The sequence below is a fragment of the Brassica napus genome, chromosome C2 (genome assembly GCF_020379485.1).
Source record: "Brassica napus cultivar Da-Ae chromosome C2, Da-Ae, whole genome shotgun sequence".
NCBI classification, from domain to species: domain Eukaryota; kingdom Viridiplantae; phylum Streptophyta; class Magnoliopsida; order Brassicales; family Brassicaceae; genus Brassica; species Brassica napus.
This window is the reverse complement of record NC_063445.1, coordinates 46976870-46992105: the sequence shown is the minus strand read 5'-3', so window position 1 is coordinate 46992105 and position 15236 is coordinate 46976870. Positions and strand designations below refer to the sequence as shown.

The window sequence follows — 15236 nt, the reverse complement described above, 5'->3', positions numbered from 1 at the left end:
TAAAGAACAAAGTAGTAGATCTTCATTGTCGGGGATAACCTCATGCTTCATAAGGATAAAATAGTTACAAAAAAAAAGCTATTTTCTTAGTCTGTGTTGGACACTGCATATAAATCCAGTTAAACAGGTTTTTTCTTTTCTTTTTTGTCACTGCCAGTTAAACAGGTTAAACAGTGTGCTCGTACATATTTTTTTGCCAGATGATTATTAGGAGTAAAATGTACGCAATGTCAGAGACAATCCTTTATCAATCGTGTAATCCAACACGCAAAATCACCGAGATACTTAACCGGTACCAAACGTCTGTGGCATGTCAACAAAAAAAAAACACATTGTCACTCTCTTAAGACAAGTAATAAAGACACTAGTGCTAAGTTTGGATTTCTTATGTTATTAAAACCAAACGCCAATATATACTTTTGAGACATGTTTGTTTTAAAAAAACACAGATTTGTTTGGTGCATATTTATCTTTCTGATCTACACTTGGAGAATGTTAAAGAGTTTCATGAAAACAAAAACTAATGTAAAAGTAGTATGTGTTTAAATGATGCAATCAGAACATACCATCTTCAAAGCAGATTATGATACAAGAAGATGCCGATTAAGATAGGCAAATGAAGATAAAACACAGGTAGCTTGATGCCAACAAGTTACAGAGAAAAATTGCCAGAGAAGAACAAAATGCATAAAGTTATAACAACTTAAATTAACAAGTTACAAGAAGAAAAAAAGATTAAGCTACAAACACTGATGATCCTCCTAATCTTCATCTTCTCCAAACTTCACCCTCACACATTCTTCTTAGGCCTCCCTCTTCCTCTCTTCTTCGGCATCCCATCAGAAATAACTCCACCATTGTCATCACTCCTCACCGCCTCCGCATCTCTTTTCCCCGAACCACTTGACCATCCATCAAAGCTAATCGGAACACCTCGAGACGAACCCGCCCCGTTAACATTAGAACCAGGTTCAGTTGGAATAACAACACCACCATTCTGTCCGAACACAGGAGGCATCCAGTTCGGAAACTTCGTTGTATCCCCCGCAGCGGCTGCAGCTTCTTCTCCTCCTTTACCTCCAACAAATCCCATCGGAAAAAACCCCCAACAGCAATAATACTCGTCCTTTCCAGGCACCAACGGAGGCAACTGAGGAACACTCGCCGCGTGAAACGCACGCTGGCAGTTTTGGCATCTGATGCAATACTCCTGATAAACCCTAGGATACTCGTGAAGCGCGTAACAGTAAGGACACGCCGTCCAAAACGTACTCATCCTCTCGCTCGTCCCTTTCTTCTTACTCCTCCCACCACCGAGATCCACCTTCGTGAAGACGAGATCGAACTGCGACTTCTTCGACGCCGTCGACAGCACCTCCCATGCGTCCACCACGAACCGGAACGCCTGATCGGCGTAAGGGAGGCGGTTTTTGTCCGGGTGGAGGAGGAGAGCGAGGCGGCGGTACTGCTTCTTGATCAGATCGGCGTCTGCTGAGGATTGGTCCGGATCTTCGATCTGGAGGATTTTGTACCAGTTCGGTTGGTTGTTGATGCGATTCTCCGCCGCGGAAGCGAGCAAGACGTCGACCACGGCGAGGATTTGATCTGTGCCTTCGAGGAGAGGCTCTGTCTCCTGAGCTAAGATGGCGAACTCTTTTGAGCCGTTCAGATCTCGCGACTCGAGGAGCTTCTCCGAGATTCCGAGGAGGCGTTCGGCTTCGGAGCGGTTAGTGTTTTCTCCCATGTTATTGCTTGGAATCGGCGATCCTTATCGGTTAAATTACGGCTATGGCGGAGAAATGGAAGCAGATCTGTTCTTTATTGAGAAGACGATGAGGGGAAGAGCTCTCATTGGTGGATTGGTTTGGGGTTAAAATGGAAAACAAGTTACATTGGAATAAACGTAAATCAACTAAATAAGCAAATAATCTTACATTGTATTCAATTTAAATTTTTTTCCATATGTAATTAAATTTTGTTAACTTCTTCCTTGTATAAGAAAATTTAATAAGTTTTATAGAAGTAATTTTTTTTTTTGATAAACTGCAAACATCTCTAAATTGTAATAGAAAATATATAGATGAATGTTGTAATATAATTTGTTTTGTTAATAGTGTCCAAAATAACTTGTAAAAATCTTATAAAAAGAAAATTTAAATGAATTAACCATTTTTGTTAAAAAGGTTAAACTCATATCTATTAAATACACAAACCTAACCCATAGGTGAGAGGTGCAGTCCACGAATAAATTCTCTTCCGGGTATTCAAACGGACAGAAATGCAGTAGTCCATATCCGTGTAAGGTGACTAGGAAAATGTGATTTAGTTTCGCATGACAGATGGATCGAACTTCAAATGTGGTGACATCACAAGCAATTCTTCTTACCACTTGATCACAAGCTCTCGTATGAATTAACCAGTTTTATTAATTATTACTTGTAGCTCTCGTATGAATTAACCATTTTTATTAATTATTATCAACAAGTAATATTTATAAAATATATATTGAGTACTTTTTAAAATGTAAATAGTTGAGAATAAGTTTCAAGAACTAACTGTTAAGAGACAAAACTAAAATTTAGATTGGTAAAATCTAGCTTTGTGCTTCTAACAATAGAGGTTTTGGTTGTGAAATTTTTAAATACTATTTAAATATTTAAAAAATGTGATACATAATACAAACTATACAAGTTGTGAATATTTTTTAAATATTCCTTTATAAATATAAACTATATTAAAATGAAAAATTTATATGAAAACAAAGTAAAACAAATACCGATTTTAAAGTAATAAAAAGAAAACCAGACAAATGCTTGGTATGAACTTTTGACTTCGAGTTTTTAAAGTTGTAAAGAATTTAGTGGATGTAAGTTGTAACCTTTTTCTAAAAAATCATGTTTTGTAGGCTTTGGAAAAATATATGCTGATCGGTGAACAAAATCATAAATATGACTATCAAATTTGTCGATTAATGATATAAATATGTTGAAGTTCTTTGTTACCTGCGGTTCTTAATATGTTTGGGCTATTCACTATAGGAAGACTTTCTATGCGGTGGTTTGATCTTGCTTGGCTCCATCTGCTTGCTCAAAGGAACTCTTGTAGATTACATGCAATTATGTTTCATGTATGGTTCTGTTTTCATTCGATGTTTGTGGTTATGTTGTAAATTTTAGGATTAGTTTTCATCATATCTCCCTTATGTGGGCTTTGGTCTCTGGAAATTTTGTAATAGTTCGCCGGCTCCGTCTTCCGGGATTGTGTTTAATCGTCGACATGGTTTGTATCAGTTTCTATGCTTGGTTTTAAAAGAGAGAAAAAAAAATCATTTTCTTTTGCAAGAATGAGAATTAATGAGAGTTGAGTTTTGAAACTTTGATACTGTTGAAAATAAAAAGAGGCTGAGTCTGCTGCACTATTTACACAGTGAATCCTACTTTTTAACTTACATATCGATCGTTTATAAATCATCCATCACCCTTCCCTTCTCTCTATAATAAACTCTTTTATCAGAGTTATAAATTATACAAGTATAAATTTTGTCTTTATTTAAATTTCCGTGATACAATAAAATTCCAGTTCTTTTTATAACACGTTATCAGCACGCTCGTTCTCTAAATTGGTAAAATTTATTTGTATCATTTATACTATGCTATAATGGTCGGTATACCGCCTCTACTATTATTTATATCATGTTATAATGGCCGAAATATCGCTTATATTATTTATTAGTAATTTAATTAATTTATTAGTCGGCCGAGCCGCCTTATATTCTGTTTATTATTTATTGGTCGGCCGAGCCACCTTATATTCTGTTTATTATTAATTGGTCGGCCGAGCCGCCGTATAATTTATTTATTACTCTGCATTGACCGGCTGAGCCGTCGCATGATTTGTTGTCATAACATAAATATTTCATTGCCATAATTTTTACTTTTATTAATTTTTATGAAATTTTATAGATTTGATTGACTATTTAATACGATATTTTCAGACTGATTTTTGGTGCACTCGATTTAACACCAACGGTCACAAAGAAAAAATTTCAAAAATTTCCCCTTTCTCCAACGGTCATGAACAGTAATTTTCATCTATAAATACAACTCATTTTCACTCCATTTCCTCTACCAAAACATTTCATCTTCTCTCAAAAATTTTCAAATCGCTCTCCTCCGATTTTTTCATTTCAAAAAAGATGATTCGCGCATTTTTTTTTTGTGTCATTTTTTTTTGTGTTTCTATTAATGGTTTATTCGTTGGAGAATTTACTCTGGGTGAATTTAAGATGAATATCGGTTTACTTTTCTTTACATCGCTTCTCCTTGTAATTGCTTGCATGATTAATGTAAACGGTTCCTTTTAATATTAATAATATTCTAATAATTTTTATTTATGTGCTTTAGAAATACAAATGGCAAAAATCGAGAAACTTCAGTTTCCGACATTGGAAGTAACTGGGACAAACTACACGGCATGAGTTACAAACATGGAGCTTCATCTAGATTCCGAGAAAATATTCGAAACAATAAAAGAAGACAATATATCAACCTCTCATGAAAAGGCTAAGGCCGTGATATTTCTGAGAAGGCATCTAGATGAAAATCTTACGCATGACTATGCGAGAACCAAAGATCCCTTAGATCTTTGGAAAGCTCTAAAGGAGAGGTTTGATAACCAAAAGAAAATTACTCTCCCCCATGCACTCGATGAGTGAAAAAATCTACGATTTCAAGATTTTGAAAAAGTGGAAACGTACAATTCCGCTATATTGAGAATAGCGGCGCAATTAGATTATTGCGGTAAGCCTGTTTCGGAAGCAGAAATGCTCGAGAAAACTTACCAAACGTTCCACAAAAATCATTATGTTCTACAAGAACAATATAGAAATTGTGCGTATACGAGGTTCTCTGAACTCGTTGTGGCGCTTATGATAGCGGAGAGAAATAATGAACTCCTCATTAAAAACCACAATGTCCGACCCACGGGAACCAAAGCATTTCCTGAGGTAAATGCAACGGATATAAAAAATCCGGAAAAATGAAATTATTCCTATCGTGGGCGTGGTCGTGGCCATGGTCACAATCGTGGTTTTGGTCGTGGTCGTGGTCGTGGTTATCGATTTAACCGCAGCCATGAAAGGAGTAACAACCCAAGAGGAAGGGGATCCAACACATGGAATCGATCTGATCGGGTAAGAGGAAAATAAATCCAAGAAAACTCTACTCATAAAAATGAGAACGTCTGTTATAGATGTGGATCGAAGGGACACTGGTCTCAAGTGTGTCGAACTACTCGGCATCTATGCCAATTGTACCATAAATCTATTAAAGGCAAGGCAAAGGAAGTAAATCTCAATGAACACCTTGTGGGTACAACATCGACATACCTCGAATCCTCTGACTTTATGGGGGATTTCGACGAGGCCACTCATCAAAATAATTGAAGTGCTTGTACTGATCAAGGTTAATAATGCCCAGTGATGCCATAAAATATTATGTATTTCTCTTTCAGAATAATGTTGTATTTCATAATAACTAATGTATAATTATTGTGTACTTGTTATTGATGCATAATATGTTTACTTATGAAAGTTTATTTTCTTTATTGATATTAACTGTGTGTTACAGAAATGGATAAGAAAGCAAATGGAACAACAACTAAGCAAATTGGTAGAGAAGTTTGCATACCAGATAGTGGCACAACGCACACTATACTGAAAGATAAGAGATATTTCTCTACTTTAAAGTCAGTAAAAATGACTGTAAACACAATATCAGGTCCTACAGACCTGATCGAAGGAATTGGCAAGGCAGACTTTATGTTGCCTAATGGAACAAAGTTTTCCATAGATAATGCCTTATATTCTCCAAATTCTAAGAGAAATTTGTTGAGTTTCAAAGATATATACCGTCAAGGGTATAACACTCAGTCTGCAACTGAGAATGGAAAGAAGTATTTATATATAACTTCTGAAAAATCAGGCAAAGGCCTTGTACTGGAAAAATTTCCAGAACTTCCTTCTGGATTGCATCACACCCTATATTGATGCTATAGAATCACATCTTGTGATCAAAAGAAATCCAGAAGATGTTACATTATCGCATGATCGTCTTGGTCACCCAGGCACTACAATGATGTGAAAATCATTGAAAGCTCACATGGTCATTCAATAAAAACCCAAGATATATACCAAAGTAATAAAATGACATGTGATGCGTGTGCTCTTGGGAAATTAATCATAAGACCATCACCAACCAAAATTGACAAAGAATCACCAAAGTTTTTGGAAAGAGTCCAAGGTGATATTTGTGGACCAATACATCCACCGTGTGGACCATTCTACTACTTTATGGTATTAATCGATGCATCGAGTAGATGGTCACATGTTTGTTTGTTATCATCTCGAAATATGGCATTTGCGAGATTTCTAACTCAGATAATCAAATTAAGAGCACAGTTCTCAGATTATCCAATTAAAAGAGTTAGATTAGATAACGCTGGTGAATTCACATCTCAAGCTTTTAATGATTATTGTATGGTATCAGGGATTGAAGTAGAGCATTCTGTTGCTCATGTTCATACACAAAATGGTTTGGCAGAATCATTAATTAAACGGCTGCAACTAATTGCAAGGCCATTGATCATGAGATCAAAACTCCCAACATCTGTATGGGGACATGCTATTTTGCATGCAGAAGCACTAATTCGGATAAGACCAAGTGCATACCATAGATATTCCCCATTACAGTTAGCATTTGGAAAAGAACCAAATATCTCTCATCTAAAAATCTTTGGTTGTGCGGTTTATATTCCAATAGCACCACCGCAACGTACAAAGATGGAACCGCAAAGACGGTTGGGAATATATATTGGCTATGATTCTCCATTAATAATAAGATACCTAGAACCACAAACTGGTGATGTGTTTACGGCACGATTTGCCGATTGTCATTTCAATGAGAAAGAATTCCCAACTCTAGGGGGAGACAATAAGCAAATAGGAAAAGAAATCAAATGGAGTGTACCATCGTTATTACACCTTGATCCTCCTACGAAACAGTCAGAATTAGAAGTTCGACGTATGATGCATTTACAAAATATAGCAAATCAGCTACCTGATGCATTTGCTGATACCAAAATGGTAACTAAATCACATATACCCACTGCAAATACTCCTGCTCGTATTGAAATACCACAAAACGGTGGAACGGCAGTTGAGACACGTGAACCAGGAACACGTTTAAAGCGCGGTAGACCTATTGGTTCAAAGGATAAACTTCCTAAAAACGTAAGGAATGTGAAAAGCATGATACTCCCAAAATAGCAGAAAATATTTTGGGAGAAGCGAATTGTGAATCTAACGACAATATAGAGCATCATGAATCTGAAGGAAATCACGAGATTTCTATCAATTACATCCATAATGGAAAGATATGGAAACGAAATGAGATGGATGATATTGATGACGTTTTCTCATACCTTTTAGCAAAGGAAATTAATGAAGAAAACGAAGATCCAGAACCAAAGTCTGTATATGAATGTCAAAAGAGAAATGACTGGATAAAATGGAAAGATGCGATTCAAGTCGAACTAGATTCGCTTAACAAACGAAACGTATTCTGACCTATTGTGCTCACACCCAAAGATATAAAACCTGTTGGGTACAAATGGGTGTTTGTCCGAAAAAGAAATGAGAAAAACGAGATTACAAAATACAAAACTCGTCTCGTAGCCCAAGGTTTCTCTCAAAGGCTAGGAATTGATTATGAGGAAACTTATTCTCCTGTTATGGACGCAATCATTTTTAGATTCCTGATGAGCTTAGCGGCCAATGAAAATATAGAAATGCGTCTCATGGATGTCGCTACGGCATATTTATATGGATCATTAGATACTGATATCTATATGAGAATCCCAGATGGATTTAAAATGCCAGAAACGTTAAGTTCCAAACCTAAAGAGTTATGTGCAATAAAATTGCAAAGATCATTATATGGGTTAAAACAATCTGGACGAATGTGGTATAATCGTCTCAGCGAACACTTAACAAAAGAAGGATACACGAATGATCTTATATGCCTTTGTGTTTTCATAAAGAAAACAACATCCGGATTTGTGATAATCGCGGTGTACGTTGATGATCTTAATATTATTGGAACTCAAAACGAAATCCAAAAGGCATCAAACTATCTGAAAGGAGAATTTGAGATGAAAGATCTCGGGCAGACAAAATATTGTCTAGGATTACAAATTGAGCATTCTCAAAAGGGTATATTTGTACACCAGTCTACATATACCAAACGAGTATTGAAACGCTTTAACATGGATAAAGCAACTCCTCTTAGCACCCCGATGGTCGTTAGATCACTTAATGTTGAAAATGATCCGTTTCGACCATCTGAGGAAAATGAAGAAATACTTGGTCCTGAAACTCCATATTTAAGTGTAATTGGAGCTCTTATGTATCTTGCAAATTGTACTCGACCTGACATATCTTTTGCCATTAATCTTTTAGCGAGATTCAGTTCGTCTCCTACACGAAGACATTGGAATGGAATAAAACATGTCTTTCGTTACCTTCAAGGAACAACTGATTTAAGTTTGTTTTATCCTAAAAACTCGAAAGGTCAAATGATTGGTTTTGCAGATGCAGGTTATTTGCCAGATCCACACAAAGCTCGATCCCAGACAGGATATGTTTTTACAATTGGAGGCACCGCCATATCTTGGCGTTCTCAGAAACAGACACTTGTTGCTACTTCTTCAAATCACGTTGAGATCATTGCACTCCATGAAGCAAGTAGAGAATGTGTATGGCTAAGATCAATAAGCCGACACATCTGTTCAAGCAGTGGGATTGACGAAAATACTGAGCCAACTATTCTATATGAAGATAACGCGGCATGTGTTGCTCAAACGAAGGAAGGATATATCAAAAGCGATAGAATCAAACATATACCTCCGAAGTTCTTCTCATACACTCAAGAGCTCGAGAAGAATAAAGAGATTGAAGTAAGATATGTTCGATCATACGACAATGCAGCCGACCTCTTCACAAAATCACTCTCTACCTCGGTATTCAGAAAACACATCCATAACATTGGAATGCGCCATCAGAAGGATCTATGACTGCTCATTCGACGGGGAGCTTACGTAGTTGTACTCTTTTTACCTTACTATGGTTTTTCCCATTGGGTTTTCCTGGAAAAGGTTTTTAACGAGGCAACAAAGACGTTAAGCGAGAATGGATAGTGACACCGGTCCCAAGGGGGAGTGTTATGAAAGCAGCCACCACAATTGTTGAAAATAAAAAGATGTGGGGCCCGCTGCACTATTTGCACAGTGAATCCTACTTTTTAACTTCTATATAAACGATCGATTCGATCGTTTATAAATCATCCATCACCCTTCTCTTCTCTCTATAATAAACTCTTTCTATGAGAGTTATAAATTCTACGGGTATAAATTTTGCCCTTATTTAAATTCTCGCGATACAATAAAATTCCAGTTCTTTTTATAACAGATACCATGTTTTCAATTATTTGTTGTTCCCGTGTCTTCAACCTGAAATTGGATGAAATAAAACATCAAACTAATTAAGTAAATTGGATGAAAAAGACATTCACCTTAGGCCCCTGAATAATATTACGTTTTCTAGGGCCCCAAAATTTAAAATAATTTTTAGTCTAGTTGCTTAAACTTATTTCTAAAAATCTTTCCACGAGAATCGAATAACTCAATTTCTGAATCCATATATTTTTTTCTTATATGACATAATATAGCATATTTACGTAATAAACTTATTCTTATAAGTGTTAAACTTATGTATTTGGCCTTGGTGATATATCGTATTAGAAAATTGTTTTTCTTATAGTTGTATATAAATTTATTTTTAAAACTTGTCTTAGGCCCCTAAAACCCTTGGCACGACACTTATGTACCATCTTTATCCATAGAACAAAGAAATTCGAAAGTTAACCTTTCGTCGTAGCCGCCGCCTCATGATATCCCTACCAATTAGGCTACATCCTCTCTTATAAGGGTTTGTTGGCTAAATGTACGCCACTCCTTACCAATCGTTGCACGGGAGTGGTAGTCATTTTTATAAGACAAGCTCTCCATTGTCTTTCTTTTGTACTTTAATTCACTACAAGAAAACATGAGATTAACGACGGCGGTATTCCTCGTGACTTCGTCGTAAAAGAAGTTTTACGAGGAATTAGCGAGGAAACACGTTTCGTCGTTACTCGTTCGTTATAATGCATATTTCCTCGCCAATTCGTCGTAACTTAGCAAGGAAAACATTTCGTCGTAAAGACGAAGTACATCATTTCGCCGTAAAGACCACGTAATCATTCCACGTAAGGTGGTCGCTATATTTCCTTGTAAATACCTCGAAAGGAGTTCCTCGTAAATTACACGTAAATATCTCGAAAGTATTTCCTCGTAAAATACACGTAAATACCTCGAAAGTATTTCCTCGTAAAATACTCGTTTAACCTTCCTCGTCATTTCCTCGTAAATTTTCCACGTAAATAAGTCGTAATTTAGCTACGAATTTACTTCTTTTTTATATTTTAAAAATATAATTAAAAAATAATTAAAATTATTTAATTTATTAATAAAATTATAATTTAAAATAAAAATCAATACGGAAATATTTTATATATAAATAAGTTTTGAATTAATACAACAACCGAAAAAAGAACTAAGGGTCGTTCATCGCCTGGTAGAATTTTTCACTCCTCCTCGCAACATCTGCCTCGTTATGTGTGTCGGATGACTCGCCTGGAATGAGATATTGTTGTCGCATGTTCCTCAACATGGACTCCCAATCCGGATTTGTGGCCGCTATAACGTCCAAGAAGCCCTTGACTCCACTCATACGAGCTGTGAACGCATTTTTTGTCGAGGCCAACTCGTTATTCAGCTCAGTGACTTCTTCATCCCGTCTCTGACCATAAGACGATGTCGCTCTCGGAACATCGTTGACGGAACCAATCCCCAACGTACGTCCCTTTTTCTTAGGGACAACCTTAAAAACAAAAAATAAATATTGTTAGTAAAAATTTAAAGTTAAATTAAATGAATAATAAAAAATTAAAATTTAAAAAAATTTACCTCCTCGTGACGGGTAATCCGTCGGTGGACTGCTGGGTCAGCTGGGTCTGGCGGTCGTCAACCCAAGCAACCAAGTCGTTGAAGATTTGCTCGGACTTACCATCTAGAAATTGCAAAAGAGACGGGAGTTGTACCGTCTCTTTGGCCTAAAAAACATTTAAGAAAGTTAGAATATATATATATATATATATATATATTAAAAAAATAATTAAATAAAATATTTAATTACCATTTCCAAACGGACACCGGCGTGGGGTTTTTGGCCCGTAGAGTGAAGCATCGGCCCGTGGCCGTGCTCATCTACCGTGTTACGGGAGGCAGAGCAAGACTAGGCGATTCTAATGGCGTCAGGATCCCGCCAATAACGGATAAGGCCATCCCACACATCCGTGGTGAGCTCATCGTGTTTGCCACTCTCATACCCTTCACGATCCAGTCACCCTTCATGCTGGAGACTGTGTCCAACAAGTGAACTTTCGCCATCGCGTAAAACGCTTTCCTCACCCTCTCATTGACCCCCATGGACCAATAATATTATTGCTGTAAAAAAATTAATTAATAATTAGTTTTTTTTTAAAAAATTATATATAAATCATGAAAAAATTAAAGTATATATAATTAATTAATAGTAACTTAGAGCGTAAATTTTGAACCACGTCTTTCTGGCGTAGATTGGTGTCTTTTTCCAATTCGGATGTGGTATGGAGAAGTAACATTTGATCGTGTCGGTTACGTCCGATGCAAGACATCTGTCAACCCCAAACCTGAAAAAAAAAAATTAAGTATAAATTATTTATTAATGTTATAAAAGAATTTTAAAAGAATAAAAAAAAATAATTAATTTAACATACCACAAAGTTTTGTCCTGTCGGTCGGGGTCTATGACTGGTAAACCTTCTCTGCCTGGCTGGCCGAGAAGGTCCTCGACACTGTACTGCGAGTAAGGAGCACTCGGAGGCACCATCAAATCGGGATGAATCTCGGCGGACATCGGAGGAGACATCGGAGGAGGCACATGAGGAGGCATCGTCGGAGGAGCCATCGGAGGAGGCACATGAGGAACCGATGGTGCACTAAAAGAATGCGACCGAGAGACTCTCTGAGAAGACTGAGTCTCGGGGACAGTCTCCGGACCCGAAGAACCGGGAGCTGAAGAAGAATCGAGAACCAAAGAAGGCGGATCTAAACGACTACCAGGCTCACCGAACAACTCTCTGTAATGGAGAGTAAGCATGTTCTTTCGAAGGCACTGCGAAAAAATTTAATCTTTGAAGTTAACATCAACAGTATTAACAAATTCTATTATTAACAATTTCTATAAATCTAGCTAAATTCCCTACATTAACCACCTAATCAACACTAATTAACATAAAATCCGTAAACCTATCTAAATTCCCTACACTAACCACCTAATCTATCCTAAACTAATCAAATTAGAGAGGAATTAGAGAGAGTTACCATTGCTACGAAATAGAGAGGAAGTGGAGAGGAAGTTGTGACGAAATGAAAGTGTGAGCGCTCGCGAGTATATATAAGAGGTTTGATATCTTCGTAATTTCCTCGTAAATTTACGAAGAATTACAAAGGCCCGCGTTTTTTTTCCTTGTAAAGTCCATGTTAAATTACGAGGAAATAGCAAGGCCCGTATTTTTATTTTACGAGGAAATATCAAGGCCCGCGTTTTCCGGTTACGAGGTCTTTACGATGATTTCTGCTTACGTGAAATTAACGAGTCCCGCGTTGTTTATTTTTTTAATTTCGTCGTTATTTCCTCGTTATTTTACAAGGAAATTACGAGGATTATGTTTAAATCCCTAAAATCCGAAACCCCAAACCCCATCTTCCTTATCCTCTACTTCATATATTCCAAACCCCAAACTCATCTTCCCTTTAACCTCAATCTATTCTTTCCATTCCAAACCCCAAATTCTAAAACCACAATTCCTTAACTTATAATCTCAATCTCTTATTTCTAATACAAACTCTCATTACCTTACACAAAATCAATTTTGCATGATTAAATCCATCAAATCACATGCATTAAGTCTGAAAATCAATCTTATTAAAAACAAATACATCAATCGGATACATCGACAATCTCGTCATCACTAGAAACATCATCATTTTCATTAAACTCGTCTTCAACAGCTTCGTATGTGGCATCGTCGGTAAGATCTTCGTAATCATGATTAGCGGATCAATAAGAAGGATGCCATCAATTTCTTGTTCAGGTTCCTCGACTTCATTTATCTGTTCTTCTTGCAATGGTGGTTCTTCTCCACTGATGATTTGTCCTCGAGGTGTAACTTTGATCACGGCTAACCAATTTATTCCCGATTCTCTCATCCGAAGGTATGGAAGGAAGCTAACTTGGTCTGCTTGTGAAGCTAAGATGAAAGGCTCGAATTTGTTGTACCTGCAAAAATAAAGAAAACATAGAAATTAATTTATTTTGCTCATGTATGGCAAAAAAAGAATTTGTTGTACCTTCGTCCACCATTGACATCAACTACACCAAATTTGTTAAACCGAACACCTCTGTTGACGACGGGGTCGAACCATTCACATTTGAAGAGGACACATTTTAGCTTCAATATCCCTGGGAATTCGACTTCAATAATCTCCGTCAAGATCCCGTAGAAATTTGTTTCCCCTTTCACACATATTCCATAGTTACTGGTCGCCTGCTGTCAACCATACTCATATGTGTGAAAAGTATAGCCTCGTGTGAAATACATTTGTGATGTGGTGACCTTTACAAGTGGAGATTGAATTACTTCGTGTAACTACTTAGGATAATCTGCATCGTCATCATAATCAACCTGCAAAAATAAAGATAACGTTGAAATAAAGATCATGTATGAAAAAAGAGTTTGATCGACCTGAAAAAATTAAGAGTTTGAGTTAATACCTGATTCTTCAATCACTTAATAAAGTGTTGATCTTTCCTTTTGTCTACGTCACTTGTATACCTGGGAATGTATCTTTGACTTGAGAAACAAATAGGCTGTAAAATCACATTTTATATTAATTAATCTTTGGTAATTATATAATTTATACATATATGTGTTTAGAAGTGTCCATATATGTTACCTTTCAAAATAACACATCAATGGATCCTCGCAATTGAGTAGAATATAGGTGTGTGCACTATGAGCGTCTTCTTCACTCGACCACCAAACCTCTTTTGATTTCCCACCGAGTCGCCCAATCTGGCTAAAGATGTCTGGAACACCAGCAACTGCATATGTTGGCGCGACACCACCATCATCATATCTTCTTGGAGCTCTTTTCCGGGTACGTACTTTTGACGCAAAGTAGTACGATGTGAAGTGAGAAGTTTCTTCCGTCAAACTTCCAGCAATTATAGAACCTTCAAATTTTGTGAGGTTCTTTGCTTTTCCCTTCAAATATTTTATGGCTCGCTCATACTGATACATCCATCCGTAATGTACATGTCCACGAAGCAATGCCTCATATGGGAGGTGGACAGCTAGATACTCCATGACGTCAAAAAATCCTGGAGGAAATATCTTCTCCAAGTTGCACAATAAGATGATAATGTTCTCCTGAAGTTGTTCCACAACTTCTTCTTTAAGAGTGCGTGTGCTCAGATACCTGAAAAATGCTCCAATGCCTTGTATATTCCAAAAACAATTAAACACATTATTAGTCATATATTATTGCAAACTAAACCATTATAAAATTACTGTGTTATAATATACTACCTGCAAGTGCTTCATGTACGTTTGCTGGAAGTAGCTCCGCAAATGCAAAGGGAAGTAGTCGTTGCATAAAGACATGATAATCATGACTCTTGTCCATTGCTTTTAATATGTAACTCACTTCATGAACGGAAATGAGAACTTTTTTCTGAAGACAATCTGAATATCGGAATGGGAACTTGTCCATTGCTTTTTATCGGCAAGTCCAACCTCGATTTTATGTTATCTTTTTTCTTCCATGGGACATTCAATATTGTATTCATGATGTTCTCAAAGAAATTTTTCTCTATATGCATCACATCGAGGTTGTGGCGCAGAAGAAGATCCTTCCAATATGGCAACTCCCAAAATATACTCTTCTTATGCAAGTTATGATGAACACCGTAAGAA

The 15236-nt window shown here is 36.7% G+C and overlaps 1 protein-coding gene across 1 annotated transcript; it reads right to left on the bottom strand.

Moving 5' to 3' along the window:
• Positions 1-539: 539 nt before the first annotated feature.
• LOC106432944 lies at positions 540-1998 on the bottom strand. Its single transcript, XM_013873792.3, has one exon. The coding sequence runs from the start codon at positions 1742-1744 to the stop codon at positions 791-793; it is 954 nt and encodes a 317-aa protein (XP_013729246.1). The 5' UTR covers positions 1745-1998; the 3' UTR covers positions 540-790.
• Positions 1999-15236: the final 13238 nt, after the last annotated feature.